Below are 22,380 nucleotides of genomic sequence, written 5' to 3'. Positions count from 1 at the left end.
CACGCCCAACACCCAGATGCGCACTAACCAGTGTAGTGTCACTTTTGGTCCTTGCCATGAAGGTGAGCCAGCGGGATGGGAGGCGGCGAAGAGCTGGTCCTAGAACCAGACGGCCTGGGTTCCCATCCTGGCTCCTCTCCTATTAGCCCTGTGCCATGGGGCAAGCTCCTTAGCCTCTGCATGCCTGAGGTTCCAAATCTGTAACGCGGATGCACACAGCGCCCTCCTCGTAGGGTTGTGCAGACGGTGAGCTGAGTGTGTATGTGTCCAGTGCCTAGAGTAATGCCTGCCCCTTCGTAGGTGCTCAGTAATGGCAGTTACCACTCTTGGAGACGGGTTGTTCATCTCACACACCCAGGCCAATGGGCCTGCTGGACAAAAACACCTGCCTCTGTGTCTCTATGGTGGATGGAAAAAGCCCCGGCGCTGTACTCGGGCCTGCTGGGCAACGTTAGGCCCCCAGTCCTGTTACCAACGCAGCACTGCCGGGCGACTGAGGCACAGGCCCTGCAGCCCGCATCCATCCACAGCCCTCCCGCCCTCCCAGCAGAGACATTCAGGGCTCCTCCCTGATTCCACTGCAGGTATAAAACGATGTTCACGCGCCTGAAGGCCCTGAAGGTGGAGATCGAGCACCTGCAGCTGCTCATGGAGAAGGCCAAGGTGAAGCTGCAGAAGGAGTTTGAGGCCTGGTGGGCAGAGGAGGCCAGCAGCCTGCAGGTATGGGTGGTGACCGGGCCCCTTGCTGGCCTAGAGCCTGTCCCCCTCCTGGGGCCTGGGAAACCTCAGGGCAGCCGGGGAGGAGCCAGACACAGCCCCCAAGGGGCCAGACACAGCCCCCAAGGGGCTGCCAGGGGAAGAAGAGTGGGGACTTCAGTGCTCTGGCCCAAGTGCTCTTAGCCCCGGCTCCTGAAGCAAGAGCTGGTTTTAGTAACAAGGAACGCAGGAGGTCTGGGCTCATTGCTTCCTAGCTCCAGGCCTGTCCCATAGAAAGGTGGGAGATGGAAGGTGCAGCCCCCAAAACCAATGGATCTGCCACCGTTGTTTTGTGTGATGTTCTCCTGTGATAGCATATTGACAACACTGACTTTTTTCTTATTATAATCGTATATATTATAAAAATTTTAGAAAATACAGAAAAACACAAAGGAGTAAAAATCGCCCGAAATAGCGCCAGCACTTAAGGATAACCAATATTATCATTTTGGATTATATCACTTTATTCTTTTTCTAAGCATATATTCATATGTTTTTATAAAAATAGAATCATATTGTCTTCGGGTTTTACAAATGGCATTTTTTTACTTAATTACACAGCACGACTTCTCTTCCATGTTATGTCTTCACCTCCAAACTAATGGCCGTCACTAGCCCACCGTAGGAATTTGTTTTAATCCCTTTAACTAATCTATTGTTTAATGTTTAGTTTGTTTCTAGTATTTCACTGGATGCCCATTTGTAGATAAACCTTTGCATATTTTCTAAGCAAATTCTTAAAAGTTCCCTATCGTATAATAAAGCTGAAGTAACCTGTTAGGAAACGTGCGCACGAGCCCCGGGTTCGAGGTGTCCTCCGCTGCTCAGCTGTGCTGCCGTGAAAGTGATGAAACACACCTGACCCGACGAGGAAACTGAGGCCCAAAGACGAGATTTGCCCCCACAGCCAGGCAGCTGTAACCCACCTGTCACCAAGTGGCCATGTGAGCCGACCACAGAGAAGAATATTTGGATACAACTAAACACACAAGATAACAAAACACAATGAGACTGAAGTACAGTTCTCAAAATATTTTGTTTTGTTTTTTATTTATTATCGACAGTATTACCGATGTCCCCCATTGCCCCCTGTTTTGATCCCCTCCACCCAGCCCCCACCCCACCAAAATATTTTTAAAATAAAGTTATGGTATAGTAATATGCAGAGCACCCTGCAAATTAAAGAGACCCAGGAGCAGGCCCAACATGGACCATAATTTCAAAGTAACAATGAACACTGTGATGAGATATGATCTCTCTCTGATTTGCACCGGTGATGAAGTCACAGGTGCTGCTGATATGATGGTGGCTTGTTGTCTGCATCTATCATTAGAAAAATGCTAAATTTCAGGTAGAAGTTAGGGGAAATAAAGATGCAATTGGCTCCGCCCACGTGCACAGTGCCCCTGGGGTCTGTCTCCAGTAGAGAGCCCGTCCCAGTGCAGTCAGCGCCGAGTGAGGCATCAGCCACTGCAGCACCCGAGGGAGCTCAGCAGCTGAACAGCGGTGAGGGACATCCTGTGACTCAGGAGGCGTCCAGGCCGGGCTGACAGGGTCAGGCGGATTATGACTTTCACGGACAGTGGGAGCCAGAGGAGCCAAAGGTGCCAGCTCTGGGCGCCCTCTCTCCACAGGATGTCACTGAACAGAGGGACCAGGTGACTGCAGCAGGGATGACAGGCACGCTGTCGCTGAGGAGCCGAGCAGGTTTATAGCCGGCAGGTGTCCCCTGAGCGGGATGAGGCAGGAAGCCTTAAACCTCATCAGAACAGGGGAGGCGATGAGAAACAGTCCTGGGGAGGCAGGGAGCAGGAGGAAATAGCCTGTGGAGCGCTCACAGCCCCCATGCTCTCGTGTCCTGGGGGAACCACAGGGCGTCCTGCTGGGACGCAGGTGAGCTGCAGCCGGAGTCCCACCCAGGAGCCCTGCGAGGAGACACGCGAGGTGCCCGGCAGCCGCCAGGGAGCTGTTCCCTGCGCGAGTGCCCGTGGGGTCCTCCTGACTCGCAGCATCTCCCTGGGGCCAGGGGAAGCAAACCCAGAAAGGGCTTCTGGGGAATTGTCAGATCACACGTGAAACATTTTTTCCTAACTACAGACAGTAACACAACTTCAATTTGGAAAACTTAGCCCAGAAAAGCACCAAGAACAAGTCACACATTACCTGTAAGCTGCCACCCAGAGTATTTCAGTGCCCGTCATCATAGTCATGACTATGTCGAGATTTATTTTTTCCCACGTACATCGTGTATACCCACTTTTATAGCTAGTTTTTTCCCTTTAAGAACTAAATCTAGGACCCTTTCCCATGTCATCAAATGCAGGCTAACACTGCAAAATTCCTTCTTGGGCCAACAGGTGAACTCTCCAGCTGGGAATTCACTGAGTCACACACAGCCACTCCCCCCGAGGCCTGAGTCCCAGCACGAAAGGCCCCCACTTCTCTCCAACACAAGGTAAGAGGACAGGGGCGCCCGGAACCGCTCCCCACCTGTCCTTGCCTGCCCTGCGGCCCCGAGTGTCTCTCTGGGCTGCGTCATCCCAAGGAGCAGTCACTCTGCTGTTCGGTCACGTGTGGACGCTCAGGCAGTGGCTTTCCCGAAGCACAGCCCCCTCGGTCCTGCCCCCTGGCTCTGACGCCACAGACCCACGGCGATGGCCACAGGAGAAGCTCCTGAGTGGGAAGAGGGGTCTGCAGCAGGCGGGAGGGGAGAGGAGCCTGGGAGAGTGGGGGGAGGCAGGAGGGACTGTTGGTGGCAGGGCAGAGGGCAGCGGGCCTACCTGGGTGCGGGGAGCTCTGGTAAAAGACTGTCCTAACGCAGGTTGAGGACGGATGCGGGCGGCCCTGTGAGGACGGCCCCCTCATGAGCACAGCCCAGAGCCAGATTCCCTGGATGACAGCATGACAGGAAGGGACGCTGCCCCCACACACCACCTTTGAGGGCAGGTTCCTTCTCATGACACCCCCGTTATTGTCTCTCTCCAACCACCAACTCGGGCAGTAGAGCCGGTGCCATGTGCCTCGCTGTCCTCCAGCCCCAGAAAGACAGGACAGGGGCCAGGGCAGGGTGGGGCCTCGGCTCCGCCCCAGGACCCGCCCTGTGACTGGGTTGAGCAGCAGCTGAGCTCTCTCTTTGGAAAGGGGCTGGGGGAAGGGCTGTGTCAGACGGTCCCCTTGATGGGATGCAATGGGGATGGCACTCTACCCCAGTGGTCCCCTTCTCCCAAACCCATCACTCGGGAGGAAAACATCTGCAAGTCCCCACGGAGGGACATTCTCCAGGACACCCAGCCAGCCCTCCTCAGAGCTGTCAAGGTCCTCAGACACACGGAAGGTCTGAGAAACTGTCACAGGCATGAGGAGCCTGGGCAGATACGAGGACAAGGACATTCGCTGTGCATCCTGATGGGACCCGGGATCAGAAAAGGCACACTGGGACAAAACCTGGGAAGCCTGAACACAGGGTGGACTTTGGTTCATAATAATGTGTGAGCATGGTTCGTTCATGGTGGCAAATGTGCCCACTAATATAAGATCTTACAATAAGAGAAGCTAGGTGTGGGGTAGACAGGAACTACTCGTATTATCTTTACATCTTTTCTGTGACCTGAAACTATCCTTCAGCCAAACAAAACAACCCCGGACTTCTCCACAGCCCCGAGCTGGGCCTTGGCACCAGCACTCAGCTTGTATTTGAGTTTTAGGAAGCATCTCCCGTGTGCACCCCCAAGCCCACGGTGAGCAACTGCTGAGGCATGTTCTCTTGGGCTGGCCTGGTGATTTAAAAGGCAGGGCAAAATAAATAAATAAATGTCAGGGCAAATCCATAAAAGAAAAACTGATGTCGCGAATTATTTAAGTTAATGTTCCTCTGCAAAGACACTGTTAAGAGAATGAAGAAACAAGCCACAGACTGAGAGAAAATATTTGCAAAACACATCTGATAAAGGACTTGTATCCAAAACATACAAAGAACTCTTAAAATTGAATGGGCAAAAAATCTCAGTAGCCACCTCACCAAAGAAGACATGCATGTGATAAGATGCTCAATATCATATGCCATCAGGGAAATGCAATTACAATAACAATGGGAAACCACTACACACCTATTAGAATGGCTAAAAAAAAAAATGACAACACCAAATGCTGGCAAGGATGTGGAACAACAGAAACTCTCATTCGTTCCTTATGGGAATGCAAAATGGTATAGCCGCTTTGGAAAGCAGTTTGACAGCTTCCCACAAAATTAAAGGTACTTTTACTGTATGTTTCAGTAATCACACCCTTTGGTACTTACCCAAAGGAGTTGGAAATTCACGTCCACACAAAAACCTGCACATGGATGTTTGCAGCAGCTTTGTCCATAATTGCCTAAACTGGAGCAGCCAAGATGTCCTTCAACAAGTGAGTGGCTAAACAAACTATGGTATATCCAGACAATGGAATATCATTCAGGGATAAAAAGAAATGAGCTGTCAAGCCATGAAAAGACATGGAGGTCATTTAAATGCATGTTACTAAGTGAAAGAAGCCTACACACTATGGTTCCAACTGTGACATTCTGGAAAAGGCAAAACTATGGAGACAGCAAAAAGATCAGTAGTCACCAGGGAGTTGGGGGAAGGTGGAAAGGGTGATCAGAGGGACACAGGGGATTTTTAAGTCAGTGAAAATATGCTGTAGGACACTGTCCTGGTGGATATATGATATTATGCATTTGTCAAAACCTATAGAATGTACAACAGAAAGAGTGAGCCCCATGTAAGCTATCACTTAATAATGATGTATTAGTATTAGTTCATCAGTTATAACAAATATACCACACCAACTGAAGATGGTAATAATAGAGAAACTATAAGGGGGTGGGTGGGTTACATGGAAACTCTCTGTACTATCTGCTCAATTTTCTATGAACCTGAAACTTTTCTAGAAAAGAGGCCATTAATGAGGAATAAAAGGCAGTGTAAGTAGATAGCTACACTGCTCCAGGACACTGCAGGCCCCTCTGTGCTTTCACATGGGTCCCTGACAACCGCTGAGGCACTGGAGTCCACAACCCCTCAAACCTGCCTTCTTCCCCACATGGGGTCCCCTCCTGAAACCCCAGTACCCCACAGAGCACATTTGAAAAGCACTCACCCAGGCCAGCTGAGAGGCCAGAGCTTCTCCCCAACACCCTGTCATTGCTCCAGCTCTGTTCTGAGCCCCTCATGTGTCCAACACATGGGAATGAGCTCTCCTCCCAGTCCGAGGCTCAAAACCCCTGATATTCCTCAGCCTCCGTCTGATCTCTGGTAGAAACATTCAACACAACAAATAGGAGCCCCATCTCTAATTTTTCTTGTTTCAAAGACAATGGTGTGTGTGTGCGTGCACACTCCTGTGCATAATAACTGGGGGTGTCAGGAAAGGCCCAGTAAACACTCCAGGACTATAAGGTAGAAATAGACTCCCTGCCATGTGAAGTTCAGAACCTTGAATTTCAAAGGCATGTGTCAGATCACCATGGGAGCACTTCCCAGCCTGCTCCCAGAGCTCTGCCCGGGGCCCTTTGGTGGCTGCTGGAAGGACAGTCTTCAGGGAGATGGCTCCCCGGCAGGTCCTGGGGCCCTGTCACCTGTGGTGGCAGCTGGTGCTCCAGTCCCATCCCTAACCCGCAGCAGAGAAAACCAAATGTCCTGAACAGTTTTGTTAAGATGCCTCGACTGAGTGGTCAGCACCCCAAACGACCTCCCACACAGTAGTTCAACACCAAAAATTACAGACAGAAAGGTTACCACAGGCAGGTGAGAGGAAAGGGTTCCTGCTGGAGACTGGAGAGGAGGAGATGGAGGGGCTCCCTCCTGATTAAGAAGCCACCTGACACCTGCTTTACCACAGCTTGCAGAGCTCCACCAGGGGCGTGGCAGGAGGAGACCTGTCCCTGGTCACTGTGGCATCGCAAACATTCCCTGTGAACACCAACAGTGGAGGGTTGGCCATTGATGACCTTAAATTCTCCAAGGAGACAGCATTGACTTTCTTCTCTTACAATAATAATATCCCCTGCTGTGTACCAAGGGCCCTCTGGGCCAGGCACTGAAGAGATGTGTGACATTTGTCCCCACTTTACAGAAGACAACACTTAGGCCCCAAGAGATCCACTGACTTGTTCAGCTAATAGGTGGCAGGACAGGATTGGAGCCCAGGTTGGTCAGCGTCTGGCCACCCCACCCCACCCCAGGTCAATTAACATTAACGTTAATGACAGCCTTTCGGGCCGTCTGTCCATTCTGTAGTTTAGCAGGAAGTGGCATTTTCCTGCTCATATTCTGTACTATTTCATACAGTGTCTCCTGCATGGGGCCTCTCCTCTTTCAATGTGTCACAGTCCGACTGTCCCGAGGGACCAGGATTTGCACAGAGCAGGTTTGTGCTCCCTTCAAAGGCCAGCCTTGGGCCGAAAACCAGAGCTCCCTGTCCTTGGCCTCACCATTTCGGTTGAGAAACCCTAAAATGAACCCCCTCAGCTCACTAATGAGGAAGCTGAGGCCCAGGACGGGGGGGTGATGTCTTAGACTCTAGTTAAGAATGTGAAGAGCTTCAGCTTCCTCAGAGCTCGGACTCCATGCCGAGTGGCCCGCCTGCCTGCCTCCCTCCCCCTGCCCCCTCCCGCCCCCTGTCCTCTCCCAGCTTTGCCCCCACTCCCTTCCTTCCCCGCTCTTTCTCCACTGCCGCCCTCTACCTATCTTTACTCCCACCCTGCATTCCCTTTCTCCTGTTTCCTTCGCCTTCCTCCCTGTGCTTCTCGGCCCTTCTGCCACCTTCTTATGGTCCAAGGCTGCCACTCCTTGCTGCTTGCCCACTAGCCCTCCCCCGCCGTCGCCTAGGTCTAAGGGCTAGCCCTGGACGGCGTGTCCCAGCACGTCCTTCGGAGACCAACCTTTGGAATCGTGCTCCTGCCCAGCACCCACCTCGCCCGAGAAGCAGGGCCTGTGCTGGCCTTGGCATTCCTACGTATTCCGGTTTAAGACGGTCCCTGGATGTGCTTGCTAAGGGATCTTTAACCCCGCAGTTCAGAACCTTTGATTTCACAGATGCCCATCAGATCACCACTGGCCACCCCCAGAGTCGCCCCGGTTTAGACTTTCACAGAGGGTGTGTGAAATCCTCAGCGCAGCTCTTCCCAGCAGCGGGCCCTTGGGCAGCCAGCTCCCCTCTTCAGGGTTCCCTCTCTCTTGGGTAAGATGCGCCAGGGTCCCTCCAACACTTATTCGACTAGTAGATAAATGTCCCAGTGCCACTGAGGAGCCGCTGGAGTGAGAAAGCGAGTGGGGCTGGCTCTTTGCGCCTGAGCTGCAACGTGGCTGCTGCGGACAGACTCGGGCAGGCCGGGGGCTGGTCCTCCGCTCCTCAGGTTCTGAAAGAAGCCTGGTTTCATCACTTCGCGGGGACGCTCAGGGCCCGCGGACGGATCACACTAAATGCACAACACTGCCTGGCAACCCAGGAGGTCTAATTGTTATTAATATGCTTATTAATCCTTATTTAGAAAGATAATTAATTCTGACGGCTGGTTATGTTCTCCCCAGAACAAATGCAACATGGGAAATGAATTCAGTGTCGAAGGGTGGCTGGTCGGGAGAAAGGACAGGAGTAATTTGTAACATGGGGGTTCGGAAGTCAAGCTGTGGCATCCAGTGACCCTGGAGCAGCTTGGGAACCAAAGGAATCGTTTCCCTCAGGAGCCGCAGGCCTCCGCTTTGTGCAGTGCTCCTGCGCTAGCTGGTCGGGCAGCGGGGCCTGCAGGGGGTTCTGCCTTGGGGTGGTCACCGCGCCCTTCTGCCCCGCCTATGTCCGTCTCTGCCCCCTTCCCTCCGCTCCCCACCCTGCACAGCCTGACACCTATGAAACCTTAGAAGAGGCTCCACTGGGAAACCATTGGGTCAGTGACGCATTTGTGTGCCGATGACTTGACCTTATAAGGTTTGCTACAGCTTCCAAACTGACCTGGACCTACAGAGGGAGAAGCCCTTTCTCCTCCCCTTCTCTCCACCTGCACCAAGAGCTCTTCAGTTAGCGCCCTGAGAATCGGCCCCTCTTCCCTAAAGAGAAGCGCGCAGAGCCTGCCACCTTGTGGCTGCCTCTGGCCCGCGACAGCCCTCACCAAGCAACGCAGATCCTGGGCTCCCGGAGGACTTGGTGGAGAGTGGCCGGGATGCTTGGAAATAAGCAGCAGGGGGAAGGTCCCAGGCTCTGATTTCCATTCCTGTTTGTTCGGCCCACTGTCCTGAGCCTGTGGAGACAGGCTCGGGGAGAGGAGCCCTGCTGCTGAAAGAGACGGGAGAGGGCCGACGGCGGGAGCTGGGGAAGGGCTGTGTTCACGGTGGGACAGCAGGCTGTCAGGCCTGTAGAGTTCCTTGGACTCTTGTTGCAGACCTGGCAAAGCTGGTGCACCTGTCTCTAACCCTGGCCTACCTCAGCCTGAGTGTTCCCATCTGTAAAAGGAGGGTTCTCACCAGGTGACTCTTCAGGCCTCTTCCAGCTCAGACGTGGTGTCTACGCAGGACTGTCCCAAAGCCAGGGAGCTGATGTCATCCTGTCTCTGGCATCTGGGACATCTTTGGCCACTGACCCTTTATCTCCCAGGGGGTGCTTCTAGGTTCTGCTATTTGTAACCAAGAATCCAAGGCCAGCCCCATGCACCAGGCAGCCTCCTAAAATGGGCAAAATTGCATCTGCGTGAGCTGCTGGAACTGACTCCTCATTCAGGAAGCACAGCGCTGGTCAGCTGGGGCCACCTAAGGGCAGTTGGCGTGGCAGGGATAAGCCTCATGTCTCCCACAGAACACCAGAGTCGGGTCCAGTTAATAAAACATCGTGAAGAAAAAATAAATAAAAATAAAATAAAAATAAATAAAGCATCATGGCCGAGAGCATGGATTCCAAAGCCTTCCAGAGTCGCGATTGGATCCAGACTTGGCCACGTACCAGCTGGATAACTTTTAGGATCTCTCTAACTTCTCTAAATCTCAGTTTTCTTGTGTATATAATGGGAATAACTAGGTTTTTGAGAGGATTAAGTGGCATAATATTTGCAGAGCTCTTTCCCAGGACCTTGCGTGCAGATGGCGTCTAAATAGCTGTGATCTTTGTTGTTTTTGTTCAATTTGCATATCCAATACCTGCAATGCTCAACATGAAAAGTAATGTATAAACCATCTGTTATGGACTGAATGTTTGCGTCCCCCTCAAAATTCATATGTTGAAACTCTATCTTCAATGTGATAGTATTTGGAGATGGGGTCTTTGGAAAGTGATTAGATCATGAGGGTGGAGCCCTCGTGAATGAGATTAGTGCCCTTATAAAAGGAGACTAGAGGGCTGGATCACTCTCTTTCCATGGAAGGACACAGTGAGAAGTCAGCATCTGAAACCCAGAAGCAGGCTCTCACCAGAACCCAACCATGCTGGCACCCTGACCTCAGACTTCCAGCCTCCAGAACTCTGAGAAGTGAGTTTCCATTGTTCATAAGCCACACGGCCTGTGGTACTTTGTTACAGCAGCCTGCCCTGACTCAGACAGGAATTGGTACCAGAGTGGGGTGCTGCTATAGCAAATACAAAAAAAAAAAATGTAGAAGCAGCTTTGGAACTAGGTGATGGGTAAAGGCTAGAAAGCTTTGAAGTCCATGCTAGAAGAAGCCAAGATTGTTGTAAAGGGACTTTTAATGCGAAGAGAAGAGCTATAGAGAAAGCTTCAATCTTCCTAGAGATGACATAAATAAATAATCATGCACAGAATGTTAATAGAAATATGGATGGTAAGGCCATTCTGATGAGGTCTCCAACAGAAATGAGGAGCATGTTATTGGATAATAAGAAGAGGAAATCCTTGTAAGAAGCCACAAAGAACTTGGCTGAATTGTGTTCATGTTCTAGTGTTTTGTGATGAAACTGGATATTAGCCAAGGAGATTTCTAAGCGAAGGGTGGAAGGAAAGGCTTGGCTCCTCCTGGCTGCTTACAGTAAAATATAAGAGAGTAATGACTCGAAGGTGACATTATTAAGCAAAAAAGAACTAGAATATACAGATTTGGGGAACCCTCAGCCTATCCATGTTACAAAAAATAATAAAGTGTCTTCAGAAGAGGACACCCGAGATGTGACAAGCAACCACAAGGAGATGAGTGTGGGTGTGAACCGGGGATTGAAGCAGCCACCCCAACAGGAGCGCGGACAGTGGACTGAGGAAGGAAGGACGGCAGGCTGTTGGACTTCCTGGACTTTACAGGATGGGACCATGGTGCCATTCTGCTGTGAAGGTGGTTCTTCCTGGCGAGAGGAAGATGACCCCAAAGACGACTCTGAGATCTTCAGGGCTGCCCCTCCCTTTCAAAAGGGGGGACCACTGACTTGCTTTCAACAGGCCAGACAGCCTGTGCTCAAAGCTGTGGGGATGGGATCACCCAGCAGGACCTCAAGGCCATGACCCCTGCCCAGTAGAGCCTGGCTGACCTCGCCCCAGTGGGTCCAGAAGGCTGGACCTTAACCCTAGTGGGCCAAAGGCCTAAAGACAACTATTCTTGCCTTAAGATCTCACGGAGTTTGCCTTGCTAGGATTTGGGCTCGCTTCGGACACATCACCCTTCCTTCTTTCCTGTTCTCCCTTGTGGATTGGGAATGTCTGTCCTGTGCCTGTTCCTGCACTGTATTTTAGAAGCACGTAGCTTGTCTGGATGCTCAGGTTCACAGCTGGAGGGCAGTTTTGCCTCAGGATGAATCAAAAATACCTCGAATCTGCCCTGGCTGGTGTGGTTCAGGTGGTAGGCATCATCCCCTACGCTGAAAGTTTGCCAGTTCCATTCCCAGTCAGGACGAATACTCAGGTTTCCGGCTCGATCCCTGGTAGGGATTGTGCAGGAGGCAGCTGATAGATGTTTCACTCTCATATAGATGTTATGCTCTCCCCCTTCCTCTCTAAAAATCAATATCTTTAAAAAAAAATACCTTGAATCTCACCCATATCTGATTAAATTACATTCATATGAGACTTTGGACTTTAAACTTGGAGTTGATGCTAGAGCAGGGGCGGGGGAGCGCTGGTAGGATGGAAGGAATGTACTTTGAGAAGGACATGAATTCTGGGGCCCAGCTGTAGAATGTTATGGACTGAATGTGTCCTCCAAAAATGTGTACGTTGAAACCTAATCCCCAATGTGATGGTGCTTGGGGTCTTTGGGAGGTGATTAGGCCATGAGGGTGGAGGCCTCATGAATGAGATTAGTGCCCTTAGAAGAGGCCACGAGGCTAGCTCACTCTCTTTCCACCACCTGAGGACACAGTGAAGAGGGCCCTCACAGAAATTTGGCCATGCTGGCACCCTGGCCTTAGACTTCCAGCCTCCAGCACTGTGAGAAATGACCTCCTGTTGTTCAAGCTGCCCACTCTGTGGTGGGTTATGAAAGCCTGAGCCGACTCATTCATTCACAGCAGAGGGTTCTTGGCTCCTATCCTAGTCAGCTCAGGCTGCCCTAACAAAATACCATGGCCTGGGTTGCTTAAACTACAGAAATGTATTTATTTCTCACAGTTCTGGAGGCTGAAGAAACCCAAATCAAGGTCAAGAGAATCAGGCTGGTGAGAACCCTGTTCCTGGTTGCAGGTGGCTGCCTCCTTGCTGTGCCTTCACGTGGTAGAGAGGGCTCTGGTCTTTCTTCATCTTATAAGAGGACACCAATCCCATTATGGGGGCTCCACCCTCATAATTTCACCTAAACCTAATTATCTCCAAAAGACCCCACTTCAAACACTGTCATATTGAGGGTTAGAGCTTCAATGTATTAATTTTGAGGGGACACAAACATTCAGTCCATACAGCTCCTAAATATAGACCCTGAGTGTCTCTTTGGTAAAACGCCTTCCATACCTTCTCCTTTGTGGGTTTGGTTTTTATAGTGATGTGAATGCCAGGAAAATCCTGCCCTCGCCTTGCCCTATCCTGCACAGCTGGGAGCAGACGGGCCCTCGTGCCTCCCTGGATGACAGGTCTGTGGTCTCTTCCTCCCTCTGATGACTGTAACAGCCCCTGCTGTGGGCGGATGGGGTTGAAATAGTCATTCTGTTCCCTTCACAACCCGAGGAGCCCCTTGTCCAGTGTCTGCACAGAGCCAGCCTCTACTCTGGTGCCTGGAATCCCCTGGGACCTCTCACAAATGCTGACGCCCAGAGCCGGGATTTCTCCCAGGGTCCGGGGGCCCTGTGTGGGCAGAGATGCTTCCTGACTCCTGTGAACAGATGTATGTGGGGCCATTAAAGGAAAGAAGAGCCAGCCCAGGGGCAGTCCCAGCATAGGCCCCTGGCCCCACCACAGCATCCCCAGAGGGAAGGGATGGACAAGCCCGGCCTCGGCCCTGTGAGCCATTCACTCCGGGCTGAACAAAGTGGACCAGGCCTCTCCTCTCCCCAGCACTGCTCTCCGTGCCCTCTGACTAGAAGGCCTGTACACCCTCCTTCACCTGGCAGGCCCTACCCTTCTCCCAAGGTGTCCAAGGGTGACCTCCACCAGACCCCCCCCTCCCCAGAGAGAAGGGACAGCCCCAGCCCAGCTCCCAGCCTTCCCACCCCCGCACTGTGGCTCCGCTTTAGCACCTCTGGCTGAGTTGCAGCTGGAATCCTGACACAAAAATTGTTTGTGATTATGAGTGACACTGTACCCCATACAACCCTCACTGCCCTCTGGGGGAGTGGAGACTGCCACCTGCTGGGTGGGGGGACAGGTGGGAGGGTGGAGGCTTTGCAAAGCCAGGAGAGTGTATTGCTCTGGCTTTTCTCAGGGGGGAATTTTATATGGAGGAGTTGGCTGGAGAAAGAGGAGGGAGAAGGCCACACACCTCCCTCCCTTTCTCGGGGGATTTCTGTTCTTCTTACAAATCTCATCGCCAAAACCTGGTCACCTGACCAAACATAGCTGCAAAGGAACCTGGGAAATGTAGTTTTTAGCCGTGGCTGTTTCCTTAGCTAAATATTGTGGTTCTGTTTTTAAGGAGAGAGGGGAGAATAGTTATCTCTACCTTGGGAGCAACTAGCTAAGCCACGGTGGGAATGGGGACACACTGGGAAGCCACCCTAAGGCATATGACATCAAACTGGGTGCCCAGGTCAAACAGGCTTGGATTGGGTAAGCTGGGGGCAAGGGAAGAGGGGGGTGACGGTGAGGGGACGGGGAAGGTGGTGAGGACATGACCCATTTGCATGTAAAGATTCTGCGTGGCTGCTGCACAGGTGAGGGGAGGGGGTGAGAAGGAGGCAAACTCATTGCCACAGCGTCCTGCGTGACATCGAGTCAGTGAAAGTGGAAAGCACGGTGGAAAGCTAAGCACTGAGTCCAAACATGAGGTGTAGTAAAGTGTGACATGTGGTTGTCCCCAGCATCCCTGAGAGGCCAGTGTCATCCGTCCCTCTCACTGGAGACAGCCAGACGGACTCGGACATCCTGGCATTCATCAGGGCCAGAGAGGCCGTCCTGCAGAAGAAATGTAAGTGCACCTCCTCCGGGGCCACAGGTCGCCTCCTCCCACCCCCCGCTCTGCTCGCCAGTACCTGGGGGAGGGGGAGGGGGGAGTCTGGAGCAAGCACCGAGGCGAGAGGGAAGCAGGGGGCTTCCTGCATGGTCCTGAGGCCACAGGACTAGCCTTGTGGTCGCCTCCATGTGCCCGGCCTCTGCGTCCTCCTGGAGAAAGCCCCAAGAGGCAGCATCGGAAGCTCCAAGAGAAGCCAAGAGGGTGGTTGGCCTGGCTGCTCCCGTCCTGCTTGGCAAAGCCTCTCTCCCTCCTCCAGGTCGTCAGCTCCCTATGTTCTCTGTCCCCAAAGCCAGCTCTCCTTGGCTCGGTCCTCACCAAACAAGAGGGGCTTATAGGAGGCTTGGTGACTTGTGAAATCCCTGGCTGGAAATATCGCTCTCCTGCTGGGGGGTGGCTCCCGCCAATGAGTTATCGATGTAAACAGCACTCGAAGTCCCAGGCCTGAGGACACGGGGACAGTTATAGAAGAAATGTGTGCAGTGTCAGACAACAAGGAGGGAAAAAAAAGGCCCTTCCCGGCCTTCCTGGCTAACCCCACATCCTCTGGGCAGCAGCCCACCTGCTGTGGACAGGCCTTCTCTTCTGCCTCTCCGCAGAGACCACAGGACAGCCCCAGGGCTCTGCCCCGAGCCTGCTTCAGTCCTAGCCTCGTCCCAGGAATCCAGGGCCGCCAGGCAGGCTTAGCGCCGCTTCCATGTGTCAGCAGGCTCCTTGGCGGGTGAAAGGCAGGCTTGGATCGTTCCATGACTGACACCTGCCCTGAGGGACCTACCCTCAGCTTCATGACCAACTCTCTGCCATTTAGACAGTAGGAGGTTGGCACATGGGCAGAGCACCCCAACAAAAGGGTGGCCTTGGCCATGCTGTCCTCACCGGGAAGCCAGCCTGCTCACAGTTCTCTCTGCACCGGCAGTTCAGCAACCTCTGCACCATGGTCGGGTCCTGGCTGAGACCTGTGACCATCTGGCTCTGCCACCAGCCTGCTGTGACACCTTGGCCACACAACTTGCTTTCTCTCATCCTCAGTTTCTTGTCTAAAAGGAAAGAGGGGAAAAAATGAACTTGAATTCGGTGATCTCAGAGGCCTTATCTATTCCTAAAATACTCTAATGACATATATCGGACACTGAATAGCTCTGCACAGCCAATCGGCGATTAGACACCGTATTTATTGGGCATCTTGTGCGTGCCGGGCACTGTACCCGTGCTGGGGTCCTGGCAGGTGGAACAAGGCAGAGGGCCCTTTACCCTCCAGGAGGAGGGAGGAAGCTGATGAACACACCAGCTGATACATAAGATCACTCGAGGTGCGGATGAGTGCTACGAAAGAGCCAGAATATGCCATGCTGAAGAGAGCAATGGGGAGACTGCCTTTCACTGGATAAGGGGGGGCTCCCTGGGGAAGAGAACCTGAACCTGACAGCTGAACAATGGGACGGAGCAGCCACGTGTCCTGTGAGTGAGTGAGTGGTCCAAGCAGAAGTGGCAGAAATGAACACCCCTGAGGGGCAGGAGATTTGCCTGGTCACAGGAGGGAAGGAGGCCAGAGGGGGCTGGAGGGCCGAGCAGGGCAGCAGGGACCAGGTCGCACGGGTCTGTGTGAGGGGCCAGGCTTCTGTTCCAGGTGCGGTGGGGACGACTGAAGAAGTAAACCCTTGGTGGGCTGTGACGTGACTGCTGCTTTGGAAAGCCCGCTCTGGCTGCCCGAGGTGGCGTGGGTTGTAGAGGACCAGGAGGAGCACAGTTATCGGGCTCCTGGGAAGGTTCGGGCAAAGGGCCAGGGCAGCCTGGACTTACCAGCGATTGGACATGAGACGTGAGGGAGAGGGGAGAGCCAGGGGTGCTCCTGGGCTTCTGACCTGAGCAGCTAACAGGGTGGCGGTGACATTTTCTGAAACCAGAGAGGCAGGGAGGATGGACATGAGAGGGAGGGCCTAGAGGACTTTGACTTCTGGTGGCCCGTTCAGAGTTTCCGATGTGTGTGAAGGCAGCTGAACTCGAGTCTGGAGCTCAGCGGGAGGCCTGGATGGTGTGGAGAGCCGCGGCACTGCGTAAAATCCTAGTTGCTGACAACAGATCCCTGGGCACAGTGACATTCAGAGGTAGGCTAGCAGGTGCAGCCAGAGACAGAGAAGGCTCGGCCAGGGCGAGAAGGGCCAGCGGGTGAGTGAGCCTGGGCCCAGCTGGGTCGCAGGAGAACATGTCCCGAGGGAGACGGCGGTGGAGTCCGATGCTGCTGCGGTTGAGTCAGTCGGGGCAGAACGCTGACCAGTGGCCGTCTGCCTGTCGAGGTGGCCCTGGACCAGCGCCCTTCCAGACCGGGACTGGGGCAATGGAAGCCCTAGGGTTGCCGTGGGGGAGGAAAGAGGGGACAGAGACAGTGAGTGGAGACGACTCTCCTGGGAGTTCACCTGTGAAGAGAGGAGAGAAATGAGGCTGCAGCTAAAGCAAGCAGGGCACAGAGGGGGAGGGCTTTGGGTTTTTGTTTTAAATGGTGACGAAGCCGTTTAGATACTGAAAGGAAGGGTCCAGGAGAAAGGAAATTGGTGATGTGAAGAAGAGGACCCGAGTGCAGGGGGAAGTTCTCAGAGGAGGTACAGGACACAGTGTCTGGGCCGTACATGGAGAAAGAAGTCGGCTTTGGGGGCAGGGAGCACCGCCCCAGAACAGTTCATAAAAACCAACTGTCATTTCTCCCTTCTAGTGAGCGATATCGTTAAGTCACGCTTACTCAGCTTTTGTACACAGGATAGAGACTTTTCATTCAACCCTCTCCAAAGAGAAGCAGCAGAAACCCAAGGTCTGTGTGAGGATGGAGCCTTCCGGCAGCACTGCGCAGATGGTGCAGAAAGCTGGCTGCAGGCTGGGACACTTCCACTAAATCTACACGGCACGTTAGCAGCTCTACACTTTTATTTACATTATTCCATTTGATGCTTTCAACACCCCTGTGAGGTACACGGAGCCTAGAGTATGGTCCTGCTTTGACAGAGGAGGAAACTGAGGCACACAGGGGTTAAATAACTTGCCCAGTGAACCAAGGGCAGAGCCAGAAGAGCCCAGGTTTCTGCGCGCTCCCCACTGACCTGCGTGCAAAGCCCCTCTGCTGTGCGTGCTGGTCCCATGGCCTCTGCCCTCCCTGCAGCTGGGAGCTTTGTTCTCCAAACAAGCAGCAGCCTGGAAGTCATTCATCAAAACAGGCAAGTTCCAGGGTTCAATTGTTAAGGGAAGAAAAATAATCCTGGGTTCTCAGTGACCACGGGGCTGAAGGAAGCTGAAGACTGGATGACAAAGGGTCCCTCTCCTGCCAGGCCTGGCGGAAAGCCGGCAGGTGCAGCCTCTCTGGGCGTGCGGCAGATGGCCCAGGTCCCACCGCAGCACTTTCTGCGCACCCCACTTATCAGGCCTCCCTGTCAGGCAAACACGCAGGCCAGCCGGGCACCTTCCCAGCCAAAGCAAACACTGCCTTCCCCCTGGGCTCCCCCTGCTCTTGATTTAGGGGCCTGTCTGGGCTTCTTCAGGGGTGCTTACCAGGGGGAATTTGTGGCTATCAGCCTGGGAGCAGGAGCCCAGAGAGGGTGATTTAGCATAAGCCTCCCGCCGGCTCCCAGACCTCAGCAAGGGCAGGTGAATCGGCGTGATTTAGGGTTCACGAAAAAGCTGCGGAACATTTCAATCCCTGCCAGGGGCACTGCGGACAGGAATATATTCCCCGGAGGAGGCGTCAGTCATCCACGGTGCCAAATCTGCTGCTTCTAACTACCAAGGACCGCTTTAGAATCTGAGAAGATAAGTTTAAATCCTTTCTAGAGTGTTTTGTTTTGTTTTTTTAAATCTTCCTCAATCCCTGAGTTTGGAAGTGTTTCCCTCTGGACAGGAGCCTTGGTGTGACCCCCGTGACCGTGACACCCTGTTCTTGGGCTGGTGCCAAGAAGAGGCTCGGTCTGAGAGCCTCGACGTCCCCACCGCCCCCACCCCGCCATCTCCACCCTGAGGAACCTCCAGCTCGCTCTCTCCTTTGTTCTGGAACCTTCCCCATGGAATAAAAAGAGCAGAACTGGGAGGGAAGTGACCTAAACACAAGAGCTACCTCTGCCCTGGGTGACCTCAGCAGCCTCCCTCTCACCTGTGAGGCTCGGATTCCACCTTTGCCCCCATGGGCAGCCTCTCCTGGGTAAAGTCCAGAAGAGTCCCTCGCAGGACCCAGCCCCGGGGAAGAGGAGCCATGAGCGGGGCTTGGCCTCAGGGGTGAGACCTGGCCCGCGTGGTGAGGTGCGACTCTAATGATTCATCTGTAGCAGCGCCTCCATCCAGGAATCTACAGTCCCAAAGTCTACATGTAGACGGACAGCCCCATCGTGTAACTGGGGGCTTATATAGTAAACAGTGAACTAAAACGGGCACCTTTTATTCTGGTTGAGGCCTGTCTATGTGAGGAACTGGGGCTTGGAGCATTGTGCCCCTGAGCCCAGCCCTGCAGGGTCCCTTCTCCGCCACACCCACACCCCGGTCATCCCTGCACCCAAGCGTCTGTGGCCAGCGGCAGCCCTGGGTGGGAGCTGCCTCAGACTCTGTGCTCCTGGGGCCCGGACTGCTCATCAGCGGTGCAGAAGGAACATCGGACCAGTGACTCAGACAGCAGCCCCACGGCTGGTGGTCCCGGCACCTGCCCTCACCAGTCCTTGGAACAGAGAGGAAAGCGGTGGGTCCCATCACTGGCTGCCCTGGGCCCACCCCGGAGACTCTGATTTAAGCTGCCCCAGGAGTGGCCCTGCCATCAGGATTCCCAAAGGCCCCCAGGGTCTCCGACAGGCAGCAGAGCTGGGAGCCAGACGCAGAGGGACGGACACATCACCTTCACGCGCTCGGTGTACCCGCCAGTCTTCCCTCCTGTCCTAGGGTTCAGTTAGGACAGCCAGGAATGTTTTAAAATGAAGATCAGCTCCGTGAACTGTGAGGCCCAGCGGGGGAGTTGCACACAGGATTAGACCTGAAGGGCCAGGGGCTCGTAGCCTTGAATTGCTTTCAGCCTGGTCCTCCCGGCTGCCCCACATTCAATATGTCACAGAGAACTAGCTACCCATCCTCCTCAGCGACACCAGGCAGACCACACTCGCACTGCCCACCCACTGCCAGGTGCCCGGCCACACCCGGGGCTGCAGCTGCCTCGCCCCCGCATCCCTCTGCCTGCTGCAGGGTCTTAAACACCGTGTTCGTTACTCCGCCCAAGAATCTTCAGAAATTCCCTTTTGCTGCTATTGTGATAGGAAACTTTAAGCAGGTTAACCACATGTCCTCACACCAGTTCTCCTCACACTTTAACGCGCCACCAAATCCAGGGGGCTTTGTTGAAATGCAGATTCCGGGCCAGGGAGTCTGGGTGGGCCCAAGATTCAGCGTTTCTTAGCGAGATCCCCAGGGATGCTGGTCCGTGGACCACACTTCGAGACGCCACGAGCCATGCGAGCTACCTTGCTTTTCCCAGGTATTGGGAAATGGGGAAAGCAAGGCCCAGAGAACTAACATGATTTTCCCAAAGTCACAGGTGACACCGGTAGGTGACAGGCAGGAGGGCCGTGTGATCGGAGGGGCCAGGCTGGAGTATAAGGAACTTCTGGAGCAAAGAGCAAGGAAAGAATCTCCTGGAGAATTAAGTGGGAGAGTCTGTGAAAACCACAGGGCTGGGGAGCGAGTGCTGGTCTGGCTCAGAGACCAAACTTTTGCAAAGGGCAGAAGCTTCTTCCTTCGGTGCTTGGGGAGTAAACGAAGCCCCTGGGAGTCAGGGCGCCGAGGTGCACTGTCCGAGACCGGGGTTGGGAGGGGGTGGCCTGCAGCCTTCTCCCCTCGCCCTTCAATCCCGGGAGAAGCCAGTGACCCAGGCACAGCCTGACTGAGAACAACCTGTCTCCCCTCAGGTTTCCAGTAAGTGTCCAGCAAGAACGGAGGACAGATGCAGGCGCCTCCCCTCACCCGCCTGGCTCCAGAAGTGACCTGCTGGGAGCAACTAGTGACTGATTTCAGTGGAGGAGACTGTGCTTCTTCAGGGAGGGTGGCCCTGTGGCTGTCGTGAGGCTGGGGCGGCCTTGCCTGTGGGTGCTGAGCTGCTGGCAGGCCAGGCAATGCCAGGGTGCTGGGACAGGGCAGGGCCTGCAGCTCACTCACAGGCGATGGCAACCCTTTTAGATTATGAAGTAGTGCCACCAGAATGTCGCGCCAGGGACATCACACTGGTGGAATGGGGGGAAATAATAGTCATTTTCAACTATTCACCAGCCCACTCCCCTGCCCAGCCCCTGGTGTACAAGCCCAGGAATGGCTAGGGTGGGCCGGGCAGCAGGTTGGAGCCAAAGGCAGGGCAGTGGAAGGCAGGGCATCTTGATGGCCAGTTCAAATCTCAGACCAAACCCTACACCGTCGCCCCGATGCCCAAGATGACCTGTAGGCCTGAATGAACTGTGTGTCCAAGGAGCTGTTTACCCTGCAAGGTCAAAGTATATCGAAGCACCCAGAGAGCCGCGGACGGCTCCCAGGGGCTCCACAGTGTGGACACCTTGGGGCACTGCTAGATTTGGGCCGAAACTCCCACTCTCACCCGGGGGTCTTGTCTCAGTGAGCCCCCCAGCACTCCAGGCCCTGACTCCTGATGCAGAGCCAGCAGAAGGTGAGCCGCTCCTGTTCTCTGTTCCATGGATACAGGACCTCGACACCCTGGAGAGCGAGCAGAGAGAATACACTTATTTCCCTCCTTCTCAGGACCAGGTAAAGGGATCGTGCAGAAGATAGATCCTTTTATTTATTTATTTTTTAATCCTCACCTGAGGATATTTTTTCCACTGCTTTTCAGAGCAAGTGAAAGGGAGAGAGAGAGAGAGAGAGAGAGAGAGAGAGAGAGAAGGAGGGAGGGAGGGAGGGAGGGAGGGAGGGAGGGAGGGAGGGAGGGAGGGAGGGAGGAAGGAAAGAAAGAAAGAAAGAAAGAAAGAAAGAAAGAAAGAAAGAAAGAAAGAAAGAAAGAAAGAAAGAAAGAAAGAAAGAAAGAAAGAAAGAAAGAAAGAAAGAAAGAAAGAAAGAAAGAAAAGATCAATGTGAGAGAGACACATTGATTGGTTGCCTCCCGCACATGTCCTGACCCCAACAGGGGCAGGGACCGAGCCTGCAACCAAGGCACGTGCTCTTGGCCAGAATCAAACCTGGGATCCTTCAGCCTGCGGGTTGACGCTCTAACCACTGAGCCAAACCGGCTAAGGCAGATCCTTGTATTTCAAAGCTGGACAGGCCCTTGGTGCTTCTCTAACCCACACCTTCATTTAAATATAATTAGGAAACTGAAACAAAGGGGAGGTCCTGGTTTGTTAAAATATAGCTAGTTAAGCCTGGCCGGGAGTGGCTCAGCAGCTGAGCACCCACCTAGGACCCAGGAGATCGCAATTCAATTCCCGGTCAGGGCACATGCCCGAGTTGCGGGCTCGGTCCCCAGTCGGGGGCGTGCAGGAGGCAGCCGATCAATGACTCTCATCATTGATGTTTCTATCTCTCTCTCCCTCTCCTTTCCTCTCTCTGAAATCAATATATATATATATATATAGCCAGTTAATGACAAAAGTCCCCTTTTAAGGGGCTTTCCCTGACCACCCCAACTAGAAGTACCCCCTAGTTACTCTCTAACCCATGACTGTTTTATTTTCTTCACCACTCCCTGACATCATCTTTATTTGCTTATATTTTTATGGGCTGCAACCCCCCCAAGACTAAAGGCCCCATGACAACAGAGACCTGTTCATCATGCTCTCACTGTGTCCCCAGCATGGTCAGTACCCTGTGACGACTCCTCCAGTGGCTGAGCGGGAGAGTCAGAACCCAGAGCCCCTGCTTCTCAGGCTGGCATCTCTCCCATGGCTTCGCTATGGCTCTATGACAGAGGCCCACAGCCCTAGAGGAGAGGCTGCTCTGGTCCTGCCTGGCAAAGTTTAAAGAGCAAGCCTCAGAAGAGTCCCGCTGTTTCCAGTAAGCCTCCAAGTGACTTCAATGAGTCTCAGAACAAAACTCAAAAATACTTAAAAGAATT

The 22,380-nt window shown here is 53.5% G+C and overlaps 1 protein-coding gene across 1 annotated transcript in view; it reads left to right on the top strand.

Moving 5' to 3' along the window:
• The window catches only part of KIF6 (kinesin family member 6), a 338,850-nt gene extending 317,702 nt beyond the window's left edge, over nucleotides 1–21,148 (top strand). The window contains exons 18-22 of the mRNA XM_087817374.1: nucleotides 585–720; nucleotides 3,114–3,210; nucleotides 12,678–12,783; nucleotides 14,167–14,273; nucleotides 20,234–21,148. Coding sequence (XP_087673500.1) covers nucleotides 585–720; nucleotides 3,114–3,210; nucleotides 12,678–12,783; nucleotides 14,167–14,273; nucleotides 20,234–20,244 — 457 coding nt within the window. The 3' untranslated portion in view covers nucleotides 20,245–21,148. The remainder of the gene's footprint in view (nucleotides 1–584; nucleotides 721–3,113; nucleotides 3,211–12,677; nucleotides 12,784–14,166; nucleotides 14,274–20,233) is intronic.
• The last annotated feature ends 1,232 nt before the right edge of the window (nucleotides 21,149–22,380 follow it).

The sequence above is a fragment of the Miniopterus natalensis genome, chromosome 5 (assembly GCF_054644295.1).
Source record: "Miniopterus natalensis isolate mMinNat1 chromosome 5, mMinNat1.hap1, whole genome shotgun sequence".
NCBI lineage: Eukaryota > Metazoa > Chordata > Mammalia > Chiroptera > Miniopteridae > Miniopterus > Miniopterus natalensis.
This window is presented reverse-complemented; position numbering and strand designations above follow the sequence as displayed.